General features: G+C 40.8%; 2 protein-coding genes across 2 annotated transcripts; both read left to right on the forward strand.

Moving 5' to 3' along the window:
• The first annotated feature begins 5,820 nt into the window (after positions 1–5,820).
• LOC122725009 lies at positions 5,821–24,178 on the forward strand. Its single transcript, XM_043961413.1, has 4 exons — positions 5,821–6,061; positions 21,398–21,642; positions 22,446–24,061; positions 24,163–24,178. Exons 1-4 carry the CDS (start codon positions 5,821–5,823, stop codon positions 24,176–24,178), a joined length of 2,118 nt encoding a protein of 705 aa, XP_043817348.1.
• On the forward strand, positions 24,174–25,228 carry LOC122725089. Its single transcript, XM_043961683.1, has 2 exons — positions 24,174–24,751; positions 24,838–25,228. Exons 1-2 carry the CDS (start codon positions 24,198–24,200, stop codon positions 25,154–25,156), a joined length of 873 nt encoding a protein of 290 aa, XP_043817618.1. The 5' UTR covers positions 24,174–24,197; the 3' UTR covers positions 25,157–25,228.

Raw genomic sequence — 25,228 nt, forward strand, 5'->3', positions numbered from 1 at the left:
CTATGAAACATATGTAATTTTAGTATCATTTTAATATGTTTAAGATAAAAAGATCAATTTGTTAATGATAATATTATTATTTGCCCTATAAAATTAATGTTGTAAAATAAAAAAATGTGTTGCATAGTTTATAGAAAATTTAAGAAATATTAGATAATCCCACTATAAAAGTAGAAAACGATGGAGAATCACGACTTGAATCTTTTTACATCTTTTATTGCAATTTCAAATAATTCAACAAAAACTTCTTAAAATCACATGATAAATTTTGCTTTAATCAACATAAAAACTATTTAAGCTTTATTGCTCCTTAAATATTTTAAGTTGAAAATTATATATCAAAAAATTTTTCATTTAGTAATTGATGAGTTGTGAAACTTACTAATTTTTTTTATATTAATTTTTATAATTTTATTATATTTTTATGGTAAAAATAATTTTTTATTTAAATTTCAATTTGAATAAATGTAGAGGTAAAAGTGTGAGAAAGAATAAGCAGAAACTATCTTAGAATTATTTTGGACTATTAGATTCTGTTTTATTCAAGGTTGTGCCCAAATTTAATAGACAGACAGTAGAATTTTAATTTTGATCATCGTTCAAAATTTAAATTATTCGAGATAATTGTAAATATGATCAGATTAGGGTTAAAATAACAGCAGTAAAAAGATTTATTGATTTATTTTTTAAAATTTAATATTTTCTTTATTTTTTTGTTAGGAAAAGTCTATATAAAAAATTGTTTTAAAAGTAGAAAAGCATCTCTTAATTCATCTCTTAATTAAGCACATATCTTTTCATTTTTCTTTTACCTTCATCTCTCAATCTCTTCACTGTTTTAAGTTGAACAAAATTTTCTCTTTTTTTTTTCTACATTTTTGTAATGGTTCTTAGTAGCTAACTTCTCTTTTTCCCTTGAACGTTAATCTAGTTGAATTTCTTTTTTTAAGTTGTGAGATCTAATGTTATTTTCCGTTCATCTTAGTTTATGTTTTTATTCTTTTTTGTTTTTGAGGAACACCAGTTTTATTGTTGTCTTTTTACATATTCAAGAGGTATATTGGATATTCTAATCAGACAACATATTGTTAATTAACTCAATTAAATACGTAATTATTTAATTGAGTTAATACAAATAGCAATTAGCATATTTATTTATGTTAAGAGATTAAATTATTTGGTTTAAATAATTTGCTTGTAATTATTAATCAGGTTCTTCTTTTCTTACTGCGATTAATTAATTAAATCTACATACTTATTGGGATTATTAATGAATTATGAATTAATTTAGCACTTTATAAATTAATCAAGCATGCAATTATTAATTAATTATAAATTAATTTAATACTTTATAAATTAATTTAATTTTAAGGAATGATTAGTGAAATCTGCTTGTTTGACACATATTGAAAAATTAAGTGAATTACCTTTTAAATCAATGATCAACCAATAAACCCTTTTAACTTGGATTATCTTCGACTAAGCTTTTACTTGTTTGTTTCATCATTCTATCACATATATTTCCTTTTTCTTAAGTTTCTTGAAATCAAATTTTCAATTGAAATTCCCTTTTTCTCTCTTTTTGTTTTAACTATTCGTTTTTTTTTTCTTACTTGACATTTAAATTAAATAAATTTAAGATTTCTGTGAGGACGATACTCATTTACCCTGTCTACAAGAATTAATGAATTAAAAAAGAAAATAAGTTATACTTGACAGAATTGACCCCGTCAAATTTTAGTGTCGTTATCTAGAATTTTACTAATTTATTTTTATTTTTTATGATTAAGTCTAAAAATAGCATAATTCAGTTTGATCCAGAAATAGAGAAGACTGCAAAACATTTGATGAAAGCAACAAAATTATAAAAAAAAAAAAATAAATTTAGGTATCTCTCAGCCAACTACCCAAGTATCTGCAAGTGAGAATATCGAAAATTCTATATCTGCAAAACTGCCCGAACGTACAAAAATTTCAACAGAGAAAAAGTAATGGCTGAAGAAGAGCAATCACTTTTGAACGCACCCTTGGAACACAAACATATATGAATTAGTTTTGGCAAGATTTACTTTTAATTTAAAATCAATTCTCACAAGAATTTAAGGAAATTGAATTTTTATACTATTGGGTTTGTCAAATACAAATATTTGGAAAAAAAAAATTATTTCTTTTGAATTTTTTCAAAATTTAGCATTCCAAATAAGAGCGATATATTAAAAAGTATCAAGGAAATGATGTAATTTATTTGGTTAATGGCATTAGAGTACCTTAAGTCTTAAGATCTTTTCCTAGTGATGGCAAACTAGTATATTTTTTTTTTAATTAGGAGAGAATGATTAGATTAGAAAATCAAATTTTAATTATGTGGATTAGAAAATCAAGTGTAGTTATAAGATGCTACCGTTGTAATATCCTCAAACTCATAATTAGAAGGGAGCCACCTTTGGGAGTATAACTAGTTAGGGAAGGTATGTAATACCCGGCTAGAGTCCGGCATCGGAATTCCTGTAGTCTGGTGGAATCTCGGGTGTCGGAACCCTCTAGAAGGGTAATACATAGGTTTTAAGATGTTTTTAAGATTGATTTTAATGTTTTAAGTGTTAAAAGAGAAGAGTTTTTGAATGAAAAGCAACAAGGGAGAAAATAGCAAGTTCGGCCGCCGAACCTTGCATGGTTTAGGGAGCACGTTCGGCTGCCCAAGGTGGTCTGGCCAGCCACCTATTAAAGGGCCAAAGGTCGGTGAGAGGAGGTTATTTCTCCTTCACCCGCAGCCAAAGGTGAGTCCCAACCCTCTCCAAGTTAACTTTCATGTTTTTGATGTTTTTCACCAAATCTTTCAAGGTTTTAAGAGTTTTGGGATGTTTTGAAGGTTTTTAGCAAAAAGAGCAAAGTTTGGAAGCTTGGAGCTTTGGGAGAGATTTTCCTCATAACTCCACGTTAGGATTCTTCAACCTTGAGTTCTTCAAGAGGTAAGTGAAGATCCTAAGCTTCTAGTATGATTTTTAAAGGTTTTATGAAGTTTGTATGGGTAGTATGCATGTTTAGGTTTATAGGAGGGTTTTGGTGATTTTGGTTTGAGAAGCATGTTTAAGTGTTATTTGTGGTGTTTGTTGAGGTTATAGGTTAGTTTTAGACCTTTTTATGCATGATATATGGTATGTGCTAGTTGGGAGTAGTTGTTATGCATGTTTTGTAGGTTTGGGGGAAAGTTTGCATGAAGCAGAGCAAGTCTCTGCCCTTCGGGTGAAAGCCAGGTTCGGCCGCCGAAGGAAGGTTCGGCCGCCGAACCCCTTGAGGAGGCAGTTTCGGCTGCCAAAGCTTGCTTCCGAAAGTTTGGACTTTCGTCTCTGGAGGCAAGGTTCGGCCGCCGAAGGTGCCGCCGAAGGTTGAGTTTCGTCTCTGGACGAGACTTTCGGCTGCCAAAGGGTGCCCCCGAAGGTTAGTAAGAGGACTTTCGGCCGCCGAAGGTAGAGGATTCGGCCGCCGAAAGTATGTGAGTTTCGTCTCTGGACAAGACTTTCGGCCGCCGAACCTGTCGCCGAAAGTGCCCTGTCCAGCCTTTTTATGCATGCTATATGTGATTGTTTTAGGAGTTTTTAGAGGGCTTTTGGGGGAGTTTATAGAGATGTTTTAGAGTTGGTTTGGTCCCTCATATGTGTCCATCTGTGTAGGAACAGACCAGAGGAACCAGAGTGATCAGCAGTGAGCACTGCTACAGAACCTGCAGAGTTTTTACAGAGTCAGCCAGAGGTGAGTGGAACTAAACTTAACTATTTTAATATGGAAAATTAAATGATTTCAGCATGTTGCACGCATCATGAGATATTTAGGTTGTATGCATTAGATTTCACGAAGGTGACGCATTGCATTATTCTATGTTGATGATCAATCCGTGAGAGGAAGGACGTTTACGTGAACTCTCTGGGGAAGGACGTTTACGTGAACCCATACGGATAAAAGTAACAGACGATGAATTAAATGTGTTATGATGCATTCCATGAGAACATATTTTATCACCCGTTTTATAGTTCTGCTCACTGGGCTAGTATAGCTCATCCCTCTCCCTTAACCCCAGTTTTGCAGGTTCAGAGTCCAGAGAAGGGAGTCAGCAGGGTACAGAGAAAAAGAAGAGTTATGTAATAGTTTAGTTGGACATGTAATTGTAAAGAGATAGATTATGATGTATAGTGTATAGAACTGTGCTTGACTAATATAAGAGTTGTTGCAGTCCTTTGAGTACATGATCTTTTTATGATGTAAATGATTTTATGTTCATATGTATGAAAAACCAGGCTTAACATAGAATGAGTTTGACCCGCCTTGAGTAATGATGAGAACTCTGGCTGGGGTTTTATGGCATAGAAATAGTGCATGCACAGGTTAAGCCTTGGAGAAGAAAAGTTTTAAATTTTTATAGAAAATGTATGATCATGTACAGGATTTCACAGGTACACAGAGGTCACCACAGGCTTACTACGGGTCTAGGCGGCCTTAAGCCGATCTGGATCCTAGTGCCGGTAGCAGTTCGGTTTCCGGGCTGTTACAGAGTGGTATCAGAGCAGTTGGGTTCACATGGTTGGACCTATATAGATAGAGATGGGCTCATAGAGTTTGAGTAGGTCAAGCACAATAGGGAAAACATGTCCACTAGGATAGGATGTCAGTCCTGTCTATATGATAATGTGAAATGCCATGATTCATGCATGAGCATTATATATTATGTGATGTATGCTTGAGGTTCATGTGTTTCACATGGACTATATGTGCTGATGTGATGTGTTATATGTTGTTTTCCAGATAGTTAAGATGAGAGGAACTCGTCGATCCACAAGATTGACTAGAGTCCCACCAGAAGGAGAAGGTACATCTGCTCGTCCTTCTACAATGCCAAGAGAAAGGGCACACAGGTCAAGCAGGGAAGGAACGTCAAGAGACCCTAGAAGGTCTTCTGACGAGAGCAGAATGGGAGTGAACAGAGGAGGAAGGTTAGAGGAAGTGAGAGAGGCTATGGAGGTGGATCCGAGAGGAGATGAAAGTAGGAGTGTGGAAGAGGCGGAAGAAGGTATGGGGGAATCCCAGGGAGGAGCTCAGGGCTACGAGTATCCGATGGAGGGTACGTCGGATTACTCCAACTATGCCCCATATCCACCATATATGCCCTACATGCCTTATCCTACCTTTTATCCACCCTATCACATGTATCCACCCCCACCTTTCCATACAAGTCCAGCACACCCTGAACCTCAAGAAACAGCACCTCCACCACCACCACCTGAACCAGCAGCCCCTGTTGTGGAAGCACAACCATCTAGTTCTTCAGGGGGGCGTAAGGTAAAGATGACAGAGTACTTGAAGCTGGATGCTCCTAAGTTTAACACAGGAGATGATCCATTTGAGTATCTCAGTGCGGTCAGAATGATCACAAGTGAGCTGGGAGCAGATGATTGTAGAGCCATTGAGATGGCAGGGTTTACCCTAAAGTGTAAGAAAGCGAGAGAATGGTTCAAAAGATATGTAGAGCCCAGGATAGACAGTATGTCTTGGGAAGTGTTTGCTAATGAGTTCGCCGGTTGGGCGTTTCCTGACAGTTCCAGGGAAATGAAAGTGGTTGAGTTTGAGCAGCTCCGGCAAACAGAGGAGATGACTGAGGATGAGTATACGGATAAATTCCTGGATCTGTTGCGGTATGTGGGTCAGGCATATGATACTGACCAGAAGAAGGCGAGGAGATATGCCACAAGGCTTCATCCCAGGTATTTCTCCTTGATCCTTCCAGCGGAGAAGGAGAGTTTCCACTCTATAGTGGATGCTGCTAGAAAGATGGAGGCGAGTGCCATTATTCAAGGAATAGTTAAACAGCCTAAGGCACAGTCTTCAGGTTCCAAGATGGAAACTTCTTCTCAGAGCACAGCAGCCACAGGCAAGAAGAGATGGGATAAAAGAGGAAAGAGGGGAAAGTTCTGGAGCAGGGTTAAATCAGGTCTGGGAATGGGGAGTAGTTCAAGTTCAGATGCAAGTAGTGCAGCATGCAAGAGATGTGGGAAGATGCATAGAGGAGCTTGTTTGTTGGGATCTATAGCTTGCTATAAGTGTGGGCAAGAAGGGCATTATGCACGAGAATGTCCTCATGCGACTTTGGTTGCACCATCCCAGCAGATGACATCTGGCAGTGTTGCACAGCCAGCAGCTCCAACTGTACCCCAGAGTAGTGGCAGAGGAAGAGGAAGAGGATCAGCCTCTTCATCAGGGATGGGTTCCCGAGGTGCAGGTCCGTCAGCCCCAGCACGGATTTTCACCATGACTCAACAGGAGGCAGACACTTCGAACACAGTGGTGTCAGGTAAACTCATCATTGGGTGTTCAGAGGTGTATGCTTTGATGGACCCCGGTGCTTCTCACTCTTTTATTTCTTTGAGAGCCGCAGAGAGATTGGGTCTGATAATCTCCGAGCTAGAGTGTCCTCTTTGGGTTAGTGGACCCAGATGTAACCCATCATTGGCAGTGTCAGTCTGTCAGTTCAGTCCAGTATGTATAGAGGGTAGATACCTTCCAGCTGACCTGGTGGTTCTAGAGTTGACAGATTTTGATGTCATTCTAGGGATGGATTGGTTATCTACGTGTGATGCTACCTTGAACTGCAGAGACAAGGTAGTTAGTTTCAGAGACCAGGATGGGTTCGAGTGTGTCTTCAGAGGAGATAGGAGGGGGACACCTAAAGGGATAATATCAGCCCTTCAGGCTCGTAGGTTGTTGAGGAGAGGATGTCAGGGGTTCCTAGCTCATGTGAGAGAGCTAGACAGTCAGGTTAGGGAACCGTCCTCAGTACCAGTGGTTAGAGAGTTCCCAGACGTGTTTCTAGAAGATCTTCCAGGTCTACCACCTGATAGGGAAATAGAGTTCGAGATAGAGTTGATGCCTGGTACCAGACCGATCTCTATTCCTCCCTACAGGATGGCACCAGCAGAGCTGAGAGAGCTGAAAGAGCAGTTACAGGAGTTGGTAGATAAGGGTTTCATCCGCCCGAGTACCTCACCTTAGGGTGCTCCAGTACTGTTTGTCAGGAAGAAGGATGGATCTCTTAGACTTTGTATCGACTACAGGCAGTTGAACAAAGTCACTACCAAGAATAAGTATCCTTTACCCAGGATCGATGATCTATTCGACCAGCTGTCAGGAGCAGGTTGTTTCTCTAAGATAGATCTGAGGTCCGGGTATCATCAGTTAAAGATCAGGGAAGAAGATGTACCTAAGACTGCTTTCAGGACTAGATATGGGCACTATGAGTTCCTAGTAATGCCGTTCGGGTTGACTAACGCCCCTGCAGCATTTATGGATCTCATGAACAGGGTTTTTAGAGAGTACCTGGATCACTTTGTGATTGTCTTCATAGATGATATTTTAGTGTACTCCAGGAATGCAGAGGAGCATGCCCAACATCTGAGAATAGTCCTGCAGACTTTGAGAGAGCATGGCTTGTATGCCAAGTTCTCTAAGTGCGAGTTCTGGCTGAGGAGCATTTCCTTTTTGGGGCATGTAGTATCAGATGAAGGTATAGCAGTGGACCCCAAGAAGGTAGAGGCAGTAGCCAACTGGCCTACACCCACTACAGTGACCGAGATCAAGAGTTTTCTGGGTTTGGCAGGCTACTATCGGAGGTTCGTCCAGGACTTCTCGAAGATAGCTGCTCCTATGACCAGACTGACCAGAAAGAATCAGAAGTTCTTATGGTCTGAAGAATGTGATGAGAGTTTTGAGGAGTTGAAGAGGCGTTTAACTTCAGCACCGGTGTTAACTCTGCCGATCAGTGATGAGGACTTCACAGTGTTCTGTGATGCGTCCCGAATAGGTTTAGGTTGTGTGTTGATGCAGAGAGACAGAGTGATAGCTTATGCTTCTAGACAGCTGAAGAAGCACGAGTTAAACTATCCGACACACGATCTGGAGATGGCAGCTGTTATCTTTGCACTCAAGATGTGGAGGCATTACCTCTATGGGGTGAAATGTGAGATCTTCACGGATCATAAGAGTCTCCAGCACATTTTGAGTCAGAGGGAGCTGAATTTAAGGCAGAGACGGTGGGTAGAGTTGCTTAGTGATTATGATTGTAAGATACAGTATCATCCGGGTAAGGCTAATGTTGTAGCTGATGCCTTAAGTCGGAAGTCACTTGGCAGTCTATCCCACATTACAGCAGAGAGAAGGCCGGTGGTGAAGGAATTCTACAGGCTCATGGATGAAGGGTTACAGCTAGAGTTATCTGGTACGGGTGCTTTGATTGCACAGATGAGAGTTACACCCATGTTTCTAGAGCAAGTGGCTCTGAAACAGCACGAGGACCCTGAGTTAGTGAAGATTGCCAGGACTGTTCAGTCTGGCAATAATGCGGAGTTCAGATTTGACAGTGAGGGGATTCTTCGGCACGGGAAGAGGTTATGTGTACCAGATGACAGCAGTTTGAAGGAAGACATTATGAGGGAAGCTCATAATGCGAGATATAGTATTCACCCTAGAGCCACCAAGATGTATCAAGATCTAAGAAGAGTGTATTGGTGGCCAGCGATGAAGAGAGAAGTGGCACAGTATGTGTCAGCCTGCGAGATATGTCAGAGGGTGAAGCTAGAGCACCAGAAGCCGGCTGGAATGCTTAACCCACTGCCGATTCCAGAATGGAAATGGGAGAACATAGCTATGGATTTTGTAGTGGGTTTACCGGCGACGTCTAACAGACTACACTCCATTTGGGTGATTGTGGATAGACTGACGAAATCTGCTCACTTCATTCTAGTCAGGAGTAACTACTCTGTGGACAAGTTAGCGCAGGTGTATGTGGAAGAGATAGTGAGGCTACATGGAGTCCCTGTGTCAATAGTATCAGATAGAGGACCCCTGTAATACCCGGCTAGATTCAGACATCGGAATTCCTACCGTCCGGGGGAGTTCGAGGATGTCAGAGGTCTCTGGAAGGGTAAGAGAAAGTTTTCTAAAATATTTTCAAGTGTTTTAAAGGTTTAGCGTAGAAAAGGATTGAGTTTTGAAGAGATATGGCCAAGAAGGCATTTTGCCATGTTCGGCCCCCTAAGGTTAAGTTCGGCCGCCTAAAGTTCCCTAGTTTCGGCCCCCGAAGGTTAAGTTCGGCCGCCGAAGGTTGCATAGTTTTGCATGCGATTCGGCAGCCGAACCTGAGGCGGTTGCTCATCTATAAGGGCACCGAGTGGCAGAAAAAGGAGGAGGTTTCTTCTCTCCTTCTGACCTAGGTGAGGTCTTGATCTCCTTAAAGTATTTTCATGGTTTTTCTTCAAATCTTTCACGGTTGTAATGAGTTTTACCCTTGTTTTGAAGAGTTGTGAGCTTTAAACAAGGTTTTGGAGTTTGAAGCTTTTGAAGCTTGGTTTCTCCATATCTTTGAGTTTGGATCATCTCAGCCTTTGTTCTTCAAGAGGTAAGTGTTGATCCATGGTTCTTATGATGTGTGTATGAGTTTTGTAAAGGGAAAAGGGAGCTAGGCATGAGTTTGCATGAGATGTGCATCATAGGGTTTATGAATCCTTTATGTTTGATGTGTGTCTTGTGAGCTTGTTTGTTGGAGTTTAAAGTTATTTGAAGCTCCCTTAGGCTTGTTGAAGTGTTTATGCATGTTTTAGAAGGGTTAAATGCATGTGTTGAGGTCTGAACAGGTGATGGAGGGACTGACAGGCGTCCTTGTGCACGAAACTGAGTTCTGGCTAAACTCAGGTTCGGCCCCCGAAAGTCCAAGTTAGGCCGCCGAACATGCCTGACTTTCGTCTCTGGAGGAGACATTCGGCCGCCGAAGGTGCTGCCGAAGGTGCCCTGTCCAGCCTTCCTTTGCTTGTTTTGCATGCATGTTTTGTGATGTTTTAGAGGGTGTTTGGAGAGATGTTCATAGTTATGTTAGAGTATGTTTGGTACCTCATTTACGTCCATCTGTGTAGGATTGGACCGAGGAACCGAGGAGGCTCCAGAGTTAGAGTTGGCCCAGAGTTAGCCAGCATTGGCTAGAGGTGAGTGGAACTAAACTACATATTTTCTCTTGAGAAATGACACGATTCTAGCATGATCCATGCATCATAAACTGCCATGTTATGTATTAGGTTGTATTGCATTAGACTTCACGACGATGATGCATTGCATATACATTGTTGTTTATGTGGATGAATGTTGGATGATCCTTAGCCCTTGACAGAGAGCAGATACAGATTTATGGCATGAGATAGCCATACCAGGTCGCCCCTGGATAGTCCAGGTCGCTCCTGGTACTATGAGTGAGACAGCTGGGCTGTCAAATCAGAGTTAAGTGTAGACCAGGTGAGACCTAGTCTCCTTGGCACAGTTGGTCATGTTATGATATCAGAGCGATAAGTGTAGACCAGGTGATGACATAGTCTCCTTGGCACAGTTGGCATTATTATAACATGTAGTTAAGGGTTATTGGTGACAAATTCATCCTTGAGATGATATGTTTGTGATGTGATGCATTTCATGAGAGCATGTAATGAATGAACTGTTTTTATTGTTCCTCCTCACTGGGCTGTAGTAGCTCATCCCACTCCCTTAACCCCAGTTTTGCAGGGTCTGAGATAACTATGGGAAGTCAAAGTCAGCAAGAGTACAGAGGAAAGTTATGCATGAATGTATGTTTGTAATAGCATAGTGGACATGATGTAATTAAAAGATTAGTTGTAATGTAATGTATAGATATGTACTATCGTATACTGGATAGACTTGTGCTTTTCCTAGTATTATTGCTATAGTGTGATGTATGATTAATCCCTTGTACATGAATCCTGTTTTACGTTTCTTGTTGAGAAATGTGTGAGTTAGGCTTAATGCATGGCTTTGATGTGATACCAGTGGATTGTGTTACAGAGTAAAAGGGTTTCACTCCCTTGATCCACAGCAGATAGTCCCACATCGGAAAGAGGTGTTGTCTTGTATAGGAAGGAAAGCACAATAAGTTAAAATCATGTCCACTAGGATAGGATGTGGAGTCCTGTCTTGCATGCTGATGTGAAATGCCATGATGAGTTGCATGTGCATTATTGATATGTTTGATATGTGTTAAGGATTCATGTGTTTTCACATGGATCATTTGATGATATTGTGTGTGATGTTGTGCTTTTCAGAGGCAGGATGAGAGGAACTCGTCGATCTGCTAGATTGACAGGAGCTCCGCCGGAGGATGAGGACATGGATGCTCATCTCCCCGTTCTGCAAAGGGCAACATCAGATAGTATAAGCAGAGAAGGTACATCAAGGGACCCTAGACGGTCTGTTGATGCGAGTAGAAGGGGAGTTGTCCAGAGTGGTATGTCAGGGTTTATGAGAGAAATAGAGGAGAATGAGCAGAGTAGAGATGGTAGCTTTGGCAGGAGTAGGTTGGGGGGAGATATGGATGAGTCCCAAGGAGGCACTCAGGCCTCGAGATTTGTTCCACCTCAGTATCCACCCTACCAGTGGGGGGCAGAGTACCCGATGCGAAGTACATCAGAGTTTCCTAGGTATATCCCATATCCCACCTTTATGCCCTATCCTTCCTTTTATCCGCCAAATCCACCGTCATATCCACAGTATACCATATGTCCACCCTTCTTTTGTTACCCAGGGTCAGTAAACCCTAACCTAGGGCATGTTGCATCTCCTCCACCACCAGGAGAACCAGTAGCCCCAATTGTCCAAACACCCAAGCCTAGTTCACCTGGGGAAAGTATGGTACAGATGACAGCTTATTTGAGGTTGGATGTTCCCAAATTTGAGACTGGTGATGACCCTGTTGAGTATCTTAGAATGGTTAAGCTGATAACCGATGAGTTGGGAGCTAATGAGAGTAGAGCCATACAGATGGCAGGGGTTACATTGAAATGTGAGAAGGCAAGGGAATGGTTCAACCAGTATGTGGACCCGAGGGTAGAAAGCTTATCCTGGGAGCAGTTTGCTACAGAGTTTACAGGATGGGTTTGTCCAGATAGCCCAAGGGAGCGTAAGGAGAGTGAATTTGCGCAGCCTGAGCAGACAGAAAACATGAGTGTAGAAACTTACCCAGAGACTAGTGATCGTTTTCCTTTGGGTGAGGCTGCTGCAAAGAATAAAAAGAAAGTGAGAGGCCTGAAAGGGTCAAAGAAAAGAGAGTTTTGGAATAGGGTAAAGTTTGGCATAGGTTGTCGCGAGGGTTCGAGTTCTGGTTGGGATAGTTCTAGATGTGTGAAGTGCGGTAGGAGGCACAAAGGCATATGTCGGGCTGGGACAACAGCATGTTTCAGGTGCGGACAGGAGGGGCACATGGCACGAGAGTGTCCCATAACGGGCATGTCAGCACAGTTCCCACAGACATCCGCAGACAATATAATTCCACCAGAAGCTCCAGCCTCGGTACAGGGCAGAGGTAGAGAAAGAGGGGTAGTCCCTTCTTCAGGAGGTTCCTTCAGTGGACGTCTGTTAGTTCCGGCTCAGATTTTCACCCAGGGTCAGCCAGAGACAGACACACCGAACACAGTGGTGCCAGGTAAGCTCACTTTTGCGTGTTCTGATGTGTGTGGTTTTCTGGACTGGACAGTAATAGAATATCAGTTGATGTGAGAATAATAAGGTATAGTAGAGTTAGATGTTCAGAGATAAAGGTTCAGAGACGAGTGTTTTGTTAAAGGTTACCAGGAAAGAACTCGAGAGCAATAGCCGTGGATTATAGAAATCCAAGTAGAGAGAGAGTGATCTCTCATCTCTGAGGGTAGACCTTAAGTACAGAAATAAGGCAGAGCATAGGTGAAAAGTAAGAAAAAGAAGAAAAGGAAGTAAGAGAAAAGTAAGCAAAGAGACAAGTATATGAGGGAGAAGAGAGCAGAGAATAAATAGAGATTTCAGGTTAGTCTGGGATTAGGTGGCGATTGAGCTCTAATTCAGATTGGTCTGGATACGTGCGGCATAGAGTGTACACAAAAGTAGTCTGTTGGTATGGGACTACGGCATGTATAGATGCGAGCAGGAAGGACTCATGTTATGTGAGTGTCCTACTGCGGCCCTGATTGGCACAGTCCCAGCAGATGACTTCTAGTAGTGTAACTCAGCCTGTAGCTCTAGCCATGTTTTAGGATAGGGGTTGAGGCAAGAGAAGAGAGTTCTCCTTTTCTTTGGTCGGTTCTCGAGGGAAGATTCGTTAGCTTTAGCTTGGATCTTCATCCTGACTTAGTAGGCGGTTAACACATTGAACACGGTGACGTCAAATACGTTCACTTGCGGGTGTTCAGATGTGTAGGTTATAGTGGACCCTGATGTTTCTTTCCCTGTTGTTGTGAGAGCCATAAATAGAAGAGGGGTTGATAACTTCTGGCTTAGAGTGTTCTCTTTGGGTCAGAGGGCCCAAGAGTGTGATCCATCTATGGCAGAGTCAGTCTGTCGGTTCAGTTCAGAGTCTGTTACGTATGGTGAGAGTAGTGGATGCAATCCAGCTGACCTTATGGTTCTAGGGGTGACTGGTGATGTCAACCTAGGGCGGATTGGCTAGCTACTTGAGGTACTACCTAAGTCTGCAAAGACAAGGTAGGACAGTTCAGAGTTCAGAGGCTCGGATGGGTCAGAGTTAGTCCTTAGAAGGGGACAGTTTAGCATACCCAGAAGTTTGATATCAACCCTACAGGCTCGTGCATTCGTTAGGGAAGTTAGTTAGGCGTTTTCTTGCTCTTGTTTGAGCGCATAGCCAGGTCAGGGAACCAGCCTCAGTATTCATAGACAGGAAAAGAGAAAGAGTGTTATATGTTATCCCAGACGAGTTAGCAGGTTTACCATTAGTAAACCCAGTAGAGTTTGAAAGTTAAGTGAGAATGGAGACTAGATGCATCTTCACCTTTTCCTTTGGAATGATACCTGTAGCATGTAAGAGCTGAAACCTATAAGAGCTAGAAAAGCAGTTACAGACTGAAGAGCGATAGTAGAACAATGTGCACTTGGTAGTAAAGGATTCTATCCGACTTAGTACCACACACCCTAGAATGTTCCAGTATCGTTGTGAGAAACGAAGGATGAAACCTTGAGATTTTGTCACAACTGTGACTAGTTGCACAAAATCACTACCAAGGACAGGTGTTCCCATGCAGAATGGATGATCTATAGGACCAGCTAGTAGAAGCTGGTTGTTTTCCATAATAGATCTAAGAGTTGGGAACTATATGGCCAAAGTCAGTTAGAGAAAAGTCAATTTAGCAGTTGCGTAGAGGTGAGATCTTTATGATAGTGAAGAGTCTAAACCAGAGGTAAGGGGTAAAACTGCTCAGCGACTCTGAGTATACAAGACAGTATGTCCTAGGTGAGGCAGATGAGATGTTAGCTGCCCTCAGTCAGAAGTTGCTTCTCAAGTTATCTTACAGAAACAGATAGCTAGAGAGCTAGAGAGCTAGAGCGCTAGAGATAGTCCAGTGTAGTTACAAAAGGGATCAAAAGAGAAGAAGCCAGTATAGTAAAGAAGAAGAAAAGCGGGCAAGGATCAGAGTGCGCAGCAAAAGCGTAGGATAGTTCAGAAAAAAAAAAAAAAAAAAAAAAAAAAAAAAAAAAACAAATACAAAAAAAATCAAGAATAGAGAAGCATGCCCATTATCTACTAAGCATTGTGGATTGTAAGAGAACACGGCATAGAGGCCAAGTTCTGTAATCTGAGTTCAATTTCGGAGCATATATGTGTGATTTGTGATGTAGCACACTACGAGTTTTCTAGTAAGAAAAGAGTTAAAGCTATAGGCAAGGCATCTAGCTTTTCCTGAGGATTATTGTTCCTTTGTCAGAGTGCAGTAAAGAGAAGCAAAGGTTCGTATAACCAGAGTAGTGTAAATAAGCTGAGAAAAGTCAAAGAAAAGGAAAGTTAGTAGTCATATGAAAGAGTCAGGTCGATTGTGTACAAGCAAGAGTGGTAAACAATTAGTGTAGACACAGCTTAAGCAGTGAAGGGTCAGCAAAGTCAGACAGTATAGCCAACCCGGGAGTTTTACTCCAGGGGTATCTGTGTCTCTTCGTAGAGACCGATGGTAGGCTTTCTTCTTGTTTCCCTGTATGTTTATTGTTGTTGTTTTAACATTCGAGGACGAATGTTTTTAAAGGAGGGAAGAATGTAATACCCGGCTAGATTCAGACATCGGAATTCCTACCGTCCGGGGGAGTTCGAGGATGTCAGAGGTCTCTGGAAGGGTAAGAGAAAGTTTTCTAAAATATTTTCAAGTGTTTTAAAGGTTTAGCGTAGAAAAGGATTGAGTTTTGAAGAGATATGGCCAAGGAGGCATTTTGCCATGTTCGGCCCCCTAAGGTTAAGTTCGGCCGCCTAAAGTTCCCTAGTTTCGGCCCCCGAAGGTTAAGTTCGGCCGCCGAAGGTTGCATAGTTTTGCATGCGATTCGGCAGCCGAACCTGAGGCGGTTGCTCATCTATAAGGGCACCGAGTGGCAGAAAAAGGAGGAGGTTTCTTCTCTCCTTCTGACCTAGGTGAGGTCTTGATCTCCTTAAAGTATTTTCATGGTTTTTCTTCAAATCTTTCACGGTTGTAATGAGTTTTACCCTTGTTGTGAAGAGTTGTGAGTTTTGAAGAGTTGTGAGCTTTAAACAAGGTTTTGGAGTTTGAAGCTTTTGAAGCTTGGTTTCTCCATATCTTTGAGTTTGGATCATCTCAGCCTTTGTTCTTCAAGAGGTAAGTGTTGATCCATGGTTCTTATGATGTGTGTATGAGTTTTGTAAAGGGAAAAGGGAGCTAGGCATGAGTTTGCATGAGATGTGCATCATAGGGTTTATGAATCCTTTATGTTTGATGTGTGTCTTGTGAGCTTGTTTGTTGGAGTTTAAAGTTATTTGAAGCTCCCTTAGGCTTGTTGAAGTGTTTATGCATGTTTTAGACGGGTTAAATGCATGTGTTGAGGTCTGAACAGGTGATGGAGGGACTGACAGGCGTCCTTGTGCACGAAACTGAGTTCTGGCTAAACTCAGGTTCGGCCCCCGAAAGTCCAAGTTAGGCCGCCGAACATGCCTGACTTTCGTCTCTGGAGGAGACATTCGGCCGCCGAAGGTGCTGCCGAAGGTGCCCTGTCCAGCCTTCCTTTGCTTGTTTTGCATGCATGTTTTGTGATGTTTTAGAGGGTGTTTGGAGAGATGTTCATAGTTATGTTAGAGTATGTTTGGTACCTCATTTACGTCCATCTGTGTAGGATTGGACCGAGGAACCGAGGAGGCTCCAGAGTTAGAGTTGGCCCAGAGTTAGCCAGCATTGGCTAGAGGTGAGTGGAACTAAACTACATATTTTCTCTTGAGAAATGACACGATTCTATCATGATCCATGCATCATAAACTGCCATGTTATGTATTAGGTTGTATTGCATTAGACTTCACGACGATGATGCATTGCATATACATTGTTGTTTATGTGGATGAATGTTGGATGATCCTTAGCCCTTGACAGAGAGCAGATACAGATTTATGGCATGAGATAGCCATACCAGGTCGCCCCTGGATAGTCCAGGTCGCTCCTGGTACTATGAGTGAGACAGCTGGGCTGTCAAATCAGAGTTAAGTGTAGACCAGGTGAGACCTAGTCTCCTTGGCACAGTTGGTCATGTTATGATATCAGAGCGATAAGTGTAGACCAGGTGATGACATAGTCTCCTTGGCACAGTTGGCATTATTATAACATGTAGTTAAGGGTTATTGGTGACAAATTCATCCTTGAGATGATATGTTTGTGATGTGATGCATTTCATGAGAGCATGTAATGAATGAACTGTTTTTATTGTTCCTCCTCACTGGGCTGTAGTAGCTCATCCCACTCCCTTAACCCCAGTTTTGCAGGGTCTGAGATAACTATGGGAAGTCAAAGTCAGCAAGAGTACAGAGGAAAGTTATGCATGAATGTATGTTTGTAATAGCATAGTGGACATGATGTAATTAAAAGATTAGTTGTAATGTAATGTATAGATATGTACTATCGTATACTGGATAGACTTGTGCTTTTCCTAGTATTATTGCTATAGTGTGATGTATGATTAATCCCTTGTACATGAATCCTGTTTTACGTTTCTTGTTGAGAAATGTGTGAGTTAGGCTTAATGCATGGCTTTGATGTGATACCAGTGGATTGTGTTACAGAGTAAAAGGGTTTCACTCCCTTGATCCACAGCAGATAGTAGTCACTGGTATAGGCCCTGAGGGCCATTTCAGATTGATATATCTGAGTAGCAGTAGTTAAGCCTACAAAGTTTTACAGGATTGTTGAGTATCGTTGTATCATGTATGGGATTTATCAGGTACACAGAGAGTATAGTCGGCTTGCTACGGGTCCCGGCGGCCTTAAGCCGATCTGGATCCTAGTGCCAGTAATGGTTCGGGCCGTTACAGAGGGGTACCGGTTTCCGGGTCGTTACAACCCCAGTTCACCTCTAGGTTTTGGCGAAGTCTGCAAGCTGAGATGGGTACAAGATTGGATTTTAGCACTGCTTTCCATCCACAGACGGACGGTCAGTCAGAGAGGACCATCCAGACCATAGACGATATGTTGAGAATGTGTGTGTTAGACTTTGGCGGTTCTTGGAGGCAGCATCTACCTCTGGTGGAGTTTGCTTACAATAACAGCCATCATGCTAGCATAGGGATGGCTCCTTATGAAGCTCTGTATGGAAGGAAGTGTAGAACACCTGTTTGCTGGGAAGAGGTAGGAGAGAAGGCTCTTGCAGGGCCAGAGATTGTAGAAATTACCAGCAGACTAGTGCCTATCATCAGAGAGAGGATCAGAACAGCTGTTAGCAGACAAAAGAGCTATGCAGATATCCGTAGGAAACAGATAGAGTTCCAGGAGGGGGATATGGTATTGCTGAAGGTGTCTCCAATGAAGGGAGTGGTTCGCTTTGGAAGGAAGGGTAAGCTAGCTCCACGATACATTGGTCCCTTTGAGATCTTGCAGAGGATTGGGAGTGTGTCGTATAAGCTGGATTTACCTGCTTCTATGGAAAGGATCCATCCGGTGTTTCATGTTTCTATGCTACGAAAATTCATGTCAGATTCGGGTAAGGTTCTCAGTGAACCTGATGTAGAGATTCTAGGAGATCTCACTTATGTAGAGCAACCAGTACGGATCATCGACACCCAGATCAGAAGGTTAAGGAACAAGGAGATACCGATGGTAAAAGTTTTGTGGAACCACCACAATCTAGAAGAGTGTACCTGGGAGACACGAGAATCTATGCTCCAGCAGTACCCATATCTGTTTTGAGGTTAGTTAGTTAGTTTTTCCTCTTTTCTATGTGCTTATATGTTTTTATGTTGTGTTAGGAACATTCGGGGACGAATGTTCTTAAGGAGGGGAGAATGTAATACCCGGCTAGAGTCCGGCATCGGAATTCCTGTAGTCCGGTGGAATCTCGGGTGTCGAAACCCTCTAGAAGGGTAATACATAGGTTTTAAGATGTTTTTAAGATTGATTTTAATGTTTTAAGTGTTAAAAGAGAAGAGTTTTTGAATGAAAAGCAACAAGGGAGAAAATAGCAAGTTCGGCCGCCGAAGGTTACTTTCGGCCGCCGAACCTTGCATGGTTTAGGGAGCACGTTCGGCTGCCGAAGGTGGTCTGGCCAGCCACCTATTAAAGGGCCAAAGGTCGGTGAGAGGAGGTTATTTCTCCTTCACCCGCAGCCAAAGGTGAGTCCCAACCCTCTCCAAGTTGACTTTCATGTTTTTGATGTTTTTCACCAAATCTTTCAAGGTTTTAAGAGTTTTGGGATGTTTTGAAGGTTTTTAGCAAAAAGAGCAAAGTTTGGAAGCTTGGAGCTTTGGGAGAGATTTTCCTCATAACTCCACATTAGGATTCTTCAACCTTGAGTTCTTCAAGAGGTAAGTGAAGATCCTAAGCTTCTAGTATGATTTTTAAAGGTTTTATGAAGTTTGTATGGGTAGTATGCATGTTTAGGTTTATAGGAGGGTTTTGGTGATTTTGGTTTGAGAAGCATGTTTAACTGTTATTTGTGGTGTTTGTTGAGGTTATAGGTTAGTTTTAGACCTCTTTATGCATGATATATGGTATGTGCTAGTTGGGAGTAGTTGTTATGCATGTTTTGTAGGTTTGGGGGAAAGTTTGCATGAAGCAGAGCAAGTCTCTGCCCTTCGGGTGAAAGCCAGGTTCGGCCGCCGAAGGAAGGTTCGGCCGCCGAACCCCTTGAGGAGGCAGTTTCGGCTGCCAAAGCTTGCTTCCGAAAGTTTGGACTTTCGTCTCTGGAGGCAAGGTTCGGCCGCCGAAGGTGCCGCCGAAGGTTGAGTTTCGTCTCTGGACGAGACTTTCGGCTGCCAAAGGGTGCCCCCGAAGGTTTGTAAGAGGACTTTCGGCCGCCGAAGGTAGAGGATTCGGCAGCCGAAAGTATGTGAGTTTCGTCTCTGGACAGGACTTTCGGCCGCCGAACCTGTCGCCGAAAGTGCTCTGTCCAGCCTTTTTATGCATGCTATATGTGATTGTTTTAGGAGTTTTTAGAGGGATTTTGGGGGAGTTTATAGAGATGTTTTAGAGTTGGTTTGGTCCCTCATATGTGTCCATCTGTGTAGGAACAGACCAGAGGAACCAGAGTGGTCAGTAGTGAGCACTGCTACAGAACCTGCAGAGTTTTTACAGAGTCAGCCAGATGTGAGTGGAACTAAACTTAACTATTTTAATATGGAAAATTAAATGATTTCAGCATGTTGCACGCATCATGAGATATTTAGGTTGTATGCATTAGATTTCACGAAGGTGACGCATTGCATTATTCTATGTTGATGATCAATCCGTGAGAGGAAGGACGTTTACGTGAACTCTCTAGGGAAGGACGTTTACGTGAACCCATACGGATAAAAGTAACAGACGATGAATTAAATGTGTTATGATGCATTCCATGAGAACATATTTTATCACCCGTTTTATAGTTTTGCTCACTGGGCTAGTATAGCTCATCCCTCTCCCTTAACCCCACTTTTGCAGGTTCAGAGTCCAGAGAAGGGAGTCAGCAGGGTACAGAGAAAAAGAAGAGTTATGTAATAGTTTAGTTGGACATGTAATTGTAAAGAGATAGATTATGATGTATAGTGTATAGAACTGTGCTTGACTAATATAAGAGTTGTTGCAGTCCTTTGAGTACATGATCTTTTTATGATGTAAATGATTTTATGTTCATATGTATGAAAAACCAGGCTTAACATAGAATGAGTTTGACCCGCCTTGAGTAATAATGAGAACTATGGCTGGGGTTTTATGGCATAGAAATAGTGCATGCACAGGTTAAGCCTTGGAGAAGAAAAGTTTTAAATTTTTATAGAAAATGTATGATCATGTACAGGATTTCACAGGTACACAGAGGTCACCACAGGCTTACTACGGGTCTAGGTGGCCTTAACCGATCTGGATCCTAGTGCCGGTAGCAGTTCGGTTTCCGGGCTGTTACAAGGTATTAGTATAACTCTAAGTTGTTAATAACTGAATCATAGAAAATTTAAATAAAAAAATAGATATATCCAGAAATAAAGTAGACGATGTGATTAGGGATTTAGAAGGGGGCCACCTTTGGGAGGCGCTTAACTAATCTAGTGGAAGTAAGCCTCTAAAATAAAGTTTAGCGATTATATCTACAAAAATATTAAACTAACATAAGATATAGTTGAAAAATATGTGAACACCATTTAAGCCGTGAAGTTAGAATTTAAGAGATAAGACAATAAATGACACGTCCAAAGACCAGTAAAAAAAAAATATTTACATCAAATTTTTATGTATGAGTGATGTGAATAAGGTTAGCAATGTGAATAAATGGTACTCCCTCTGGTTATCAATTTTATTAATACTCGTTTTAAAAGTTTTTCTTTTACTTTTAAATAAATATCTTTATAATTTCAATATTTTCTTGAATATTTTATTTTTTCATTCACTCTTTAATAAGTGAAATATTAATTATATTCATACTATCTATATACTCATTTTAATTGAAAAGTGATGTTCTGATATCCAGAAAAATAAGAGTTTACGGTAGTTGAGGAGGTGCTCCTCTCCTTTTATTCTTTTTCTTTTGTTTGTTAGTGACGTCTAATGGCCTTGATGTTACTGGGCCACCTGTCTCTATCATACGGATATGTACGTACAAAAGCGTCAACGTCTGCTCCATGCTAGACGCACCACAAAAAAAACAGGCTATCAGTGACGGATTTAGCGACGGAAATTACTTCCGTCGGAAAAAAAAAATTTAGCGACGGATCAGCGACGAACACTAAAGCTTTATATTTCTGACGGATTTGCGACGGATTAGCGACGGATTTTTAAAATATTAGCGACGGAATTTATTCCGTCGCTAATCCGTCAGAAAATGCAAAAAAATATTTAAAAACCTAATCCATCTCTTTCGGGACTCTTTTTGATTTCAGCCACCATTTTCCTCTCCTCTCTTCTCCTCTCTTCTCCTTATCGCTCCATCCTTCTTCTTGCCGCCGTCGCCGTCGCCGCCTCCGTCGCCGCCGCCACTGTCGTTCTCGGGCTATCGCGCGTTGCTGCGCCTCTCTGTAGCTGTTGCTGTTGCCGCGGCTGTACCGCCATTGCTGGAGCTGCCACCGCTGCCACCACCACCGTTGCCACTCACCGCCGTTGCAACTGCCGATCGTCGCCACTCCATGTAAGTTATTGAAGGAATGATTGGTTGATCCTAATGTATGCTTGTTATACTAATTTTTAATTTTATATTAATTATTAAAATAATAATTTTGAAAAATATTAGGTGATTACTTAGCCATTGAGTTTGATGGGTTTATTGCTTAATTGTTTGTTTTTATATTTTTTATTTATTTATTTGGGGTTTTGAGATTACATGATTATTATGTTACTAATTTTTATAAATTATGAAATATATATTATAATATGTTAAAAATAATGTGAAAATAAATTCATTAGTTATAAAAAAAATAATAATAATGTGGAATTATGAAATATAGCTTGTGCAGCAGCAAGCTTGCTGCTGCCTTGCTTGTGCAGCAGCAAGCATGCTGCTGCCTTGCTTGTGCAGCAGCAAGCTAGCTGCTGCACAAGCAAGGCAAGCTGCTGTGCTGCAGCAGCTGCTGTGCAGCACAGCAGGTAGCAGCAGCAGCTGCTGTGCTGCAGCAGCTGCTGTGCAGCAGCTGCTGCTGTGCTGCAGCAACTGCTGTGCAGCAGCTGCTGCTGCACAGCAGCTTGCTGCCTTTTAAAAAATGATCTTTTAAAAAATATATATATATTTTTAATTTTAAGAGAATAAGTCATTTTATAAATTTCAAAATAATAATAATAATAATATATAATTTTATTAATATATATATGTATTGTTAAATTGATTACTTTATGTGCCTTTATTCAACTTTTCTTTGATATGTATTGTTAAATTGATTAGTGTGTTTGATTTGTTAAATTAGTATATAATTAAAGTTGAATTTGTTTATATTTCAGAATATATTTATCATGTCGGTAGATCGTAGATGGATGTATGAGCGACTAGATGAAAATGGCTTTCTTAATTCTGAATTTGAGATTGGGGTGGAGACATTTCTAAACTTTGCCTATGCACAAGTACAGTTTATATGCCAAGATAAAATTCGTTGTCCATGTTCTAAGTGTCAGAATAGGAAATTTCAGAATAGGCAAGATGTTACTTATCACCTTTGCAAAAGTGGATTTGTTGGAGGATATACTAAGTGGATTGCGCATGGTGAATCTATCACTCATGAAATAAATTCTGAACAACTTGAGGAACAATCTACTGATTATCTTGCTACAACCAACAATGTCAATGATTATAGAAGCATGGTCATGGAAGCAATGGATATAAATTATGGTACAGTTGGAGTTGGTAGTTCTGAAATGGGCAATCGAACCATGGAGCCGAACTTAGAAGTTTCAAAATTCTATGAATTATTACATGGTGCGGATGTGCCATTATGGGAAGGCTGCAATAATCATACCAAGTTATCTGCTGTATCTCAATTGCTGAACTTAATGTCAGAATTTCACATTAGTCATAGTTGTTTTAATAAGTTTATGGGAACGGTAAAAAGTATGCTACCAGAAGGAAACCTCTTACCAGATAATTTTTATAATACGAAGAAGATGATGTCCACTCTAGGCCTTGGTTATACAAAAATCGATGTTTGTGTAAACAATTGTATGTTGTACTTTCAAGAAAATATCGACAGAACATCATGTACAATATGTGGTCACCCTCGATATAAACCAATACAATCATTTATGGGGCGACGAAAAAAGAGACCATTTAAAATGTTGCGATATCTACCTTTGATTCCTAGACTCCAAAGACTTTTTATGTCATCCAAAACTGCTCTGCATATGGTTTGGCATGCTTCTAACCAACATGTAGATGGTAGTATGGTGCATCCTGTTGATAGTGAGGCATGGAAACATTTTGATCGCACCCACTCTTGGTTTGCATCTGATCCAAGAAATGTTCGGCTTGGATTATGTACTGATGGATTCAATCCTTTTGGGCAACGGTCTAAACCGTATTCTTGTTGGCCCGTAATTGTTGTAGTTTACAATTTACCTCCATGGATGGCAATGAAAAAACCTTACATGTTTCTGAATATGGTAATTCCAGGTCCTAAAAGCCCTGGAAAAAGCTTGGATGTTTTTTTGAGGCCTTTGATTGATGAGCTGAAATTGTTGTGGCATGAAGGAGTTTGGACTCATGATGCTAATTCTAACCAAAACTTTCAAATGAAAGCAGCATTGTTATGGACAATAAGTGATTTTCCTGCATATGGTATGTTATCTGGATGGAGCACACATGGTAGAATGTCATGTCCATATTGTATGGAAAATAGTAAGGCCTTTATACTTCAGCATGGTGGGAAGCCATCTTTTTTTGATTGCCATCGTCAATTCCTTCCTATTAACCATCCATATCGAAGACAGAAAGATAAATTTAGAAAAGGTTTCATAGAAAAAACTCCTCCACCTTCTCGTATGGCAGGTGATGTTATACAACATCGGGTTAATTTGTTGAGTGATGTTGTGTTTGGAACAACTGCTGGCAAGCAAACAATACCGGGGTTTGGAGTACAGCATAACTGGGTGAAAAAGAGTATATTTTGGGAGCTTCCATATTGGCAATCAAATTTACTTCGACATAATTTGGACGTTATGCATATAGAGAAGAATGTATTTGATAACATATTCTACACAGTTATGGATGTGAATGGCAAATCAAAGGACAATATCAAGGCAAGACAAGATTTGAAAGTCTATTGCAATCGTCCCGAGTTAGAATTGTTGTATAATAATGGTAAAGTGTACAAACCTAAAGCCACTTATTCTTTGAATAAAGAACAGAAACGGTCAATTTGTCAATGGCTTAAGGATTTGAGGTTGCCTGACGGTTATGCTTCGAACATTGCTCAGTCTGTTAGTGTGAATGATTGTAAATTTTATGGATTAAAAAGCCATGATTGCCACATATTGATGCAAAGACTGATACCAATTGCATTTCGTGACATATTGCCTAAAGCAGTTTGGGATGCTTTGACTGAGTTGAGTCATTTTTTTAGAGACATAACTGCAACCACACTCACAGAAGAAAATTTGAATATCTTAGAAAAAAATATTGTTGAGAGCATTTGCAAGATGGAGAAGATATTCCCACCCGGTTTCTTTGACTCAATGGAGCATTTACCTATTCACTTGGCATACGAGGCAAAAGTAGGTGGACCTGTGCAATATCGTTGGATGTATCCCTTTGAACGGTAAATGCAATACTAAATATTTACATATGGTGTATTGTAAATAAATGTCAAATAACCAACTAACAGTCTAATTTTTCTTTTACTAGATACCTCTTTGACTTGAAGAAAAAAGTCAAAAATAAAGCTTCTGTTGAGGGTTCAATTGTTGAGGCATATCTTATTGAGGAAATTTCATCTTTTTGCTCACATTACTTTGAGCCATCTATCTCGACAAGACTAAATAGAGTCCCAAGAAATGATGATGGTGGACATGTAGAACCTATGGGACGCCTTTCGATTTTCACTCATGCAGGTCGACCTTTTGGGCAGTTGGAACATGGCAGAATGTTGTCAAATGAAGAGTACTGTGCAGCACATTTATATGTGTTATTGAATTGTCCTGAAATTGATCCGTTTATTGAGTAAGTGATTTAAATTAAGTATTAACATTTTAATCATATAAAATAAAATATGTTACAAAAAAATTAATTTTTTTGT

This window comes from Manihot esculenta, chromosome 11 (genome assembly GCF_001659605.2).
Source record: "Manihot esculenta cultivar AM560-2 chromosome 11, M.esculenta_v8, whole genome shotgun sequence".
Lineage (NCBI taxonomy): Eukaryota > Viridiplantae > Streptophyta > Magnoliopsida > Malpighiales > Euphorbiaceae > Manihot > Manihot esculenta.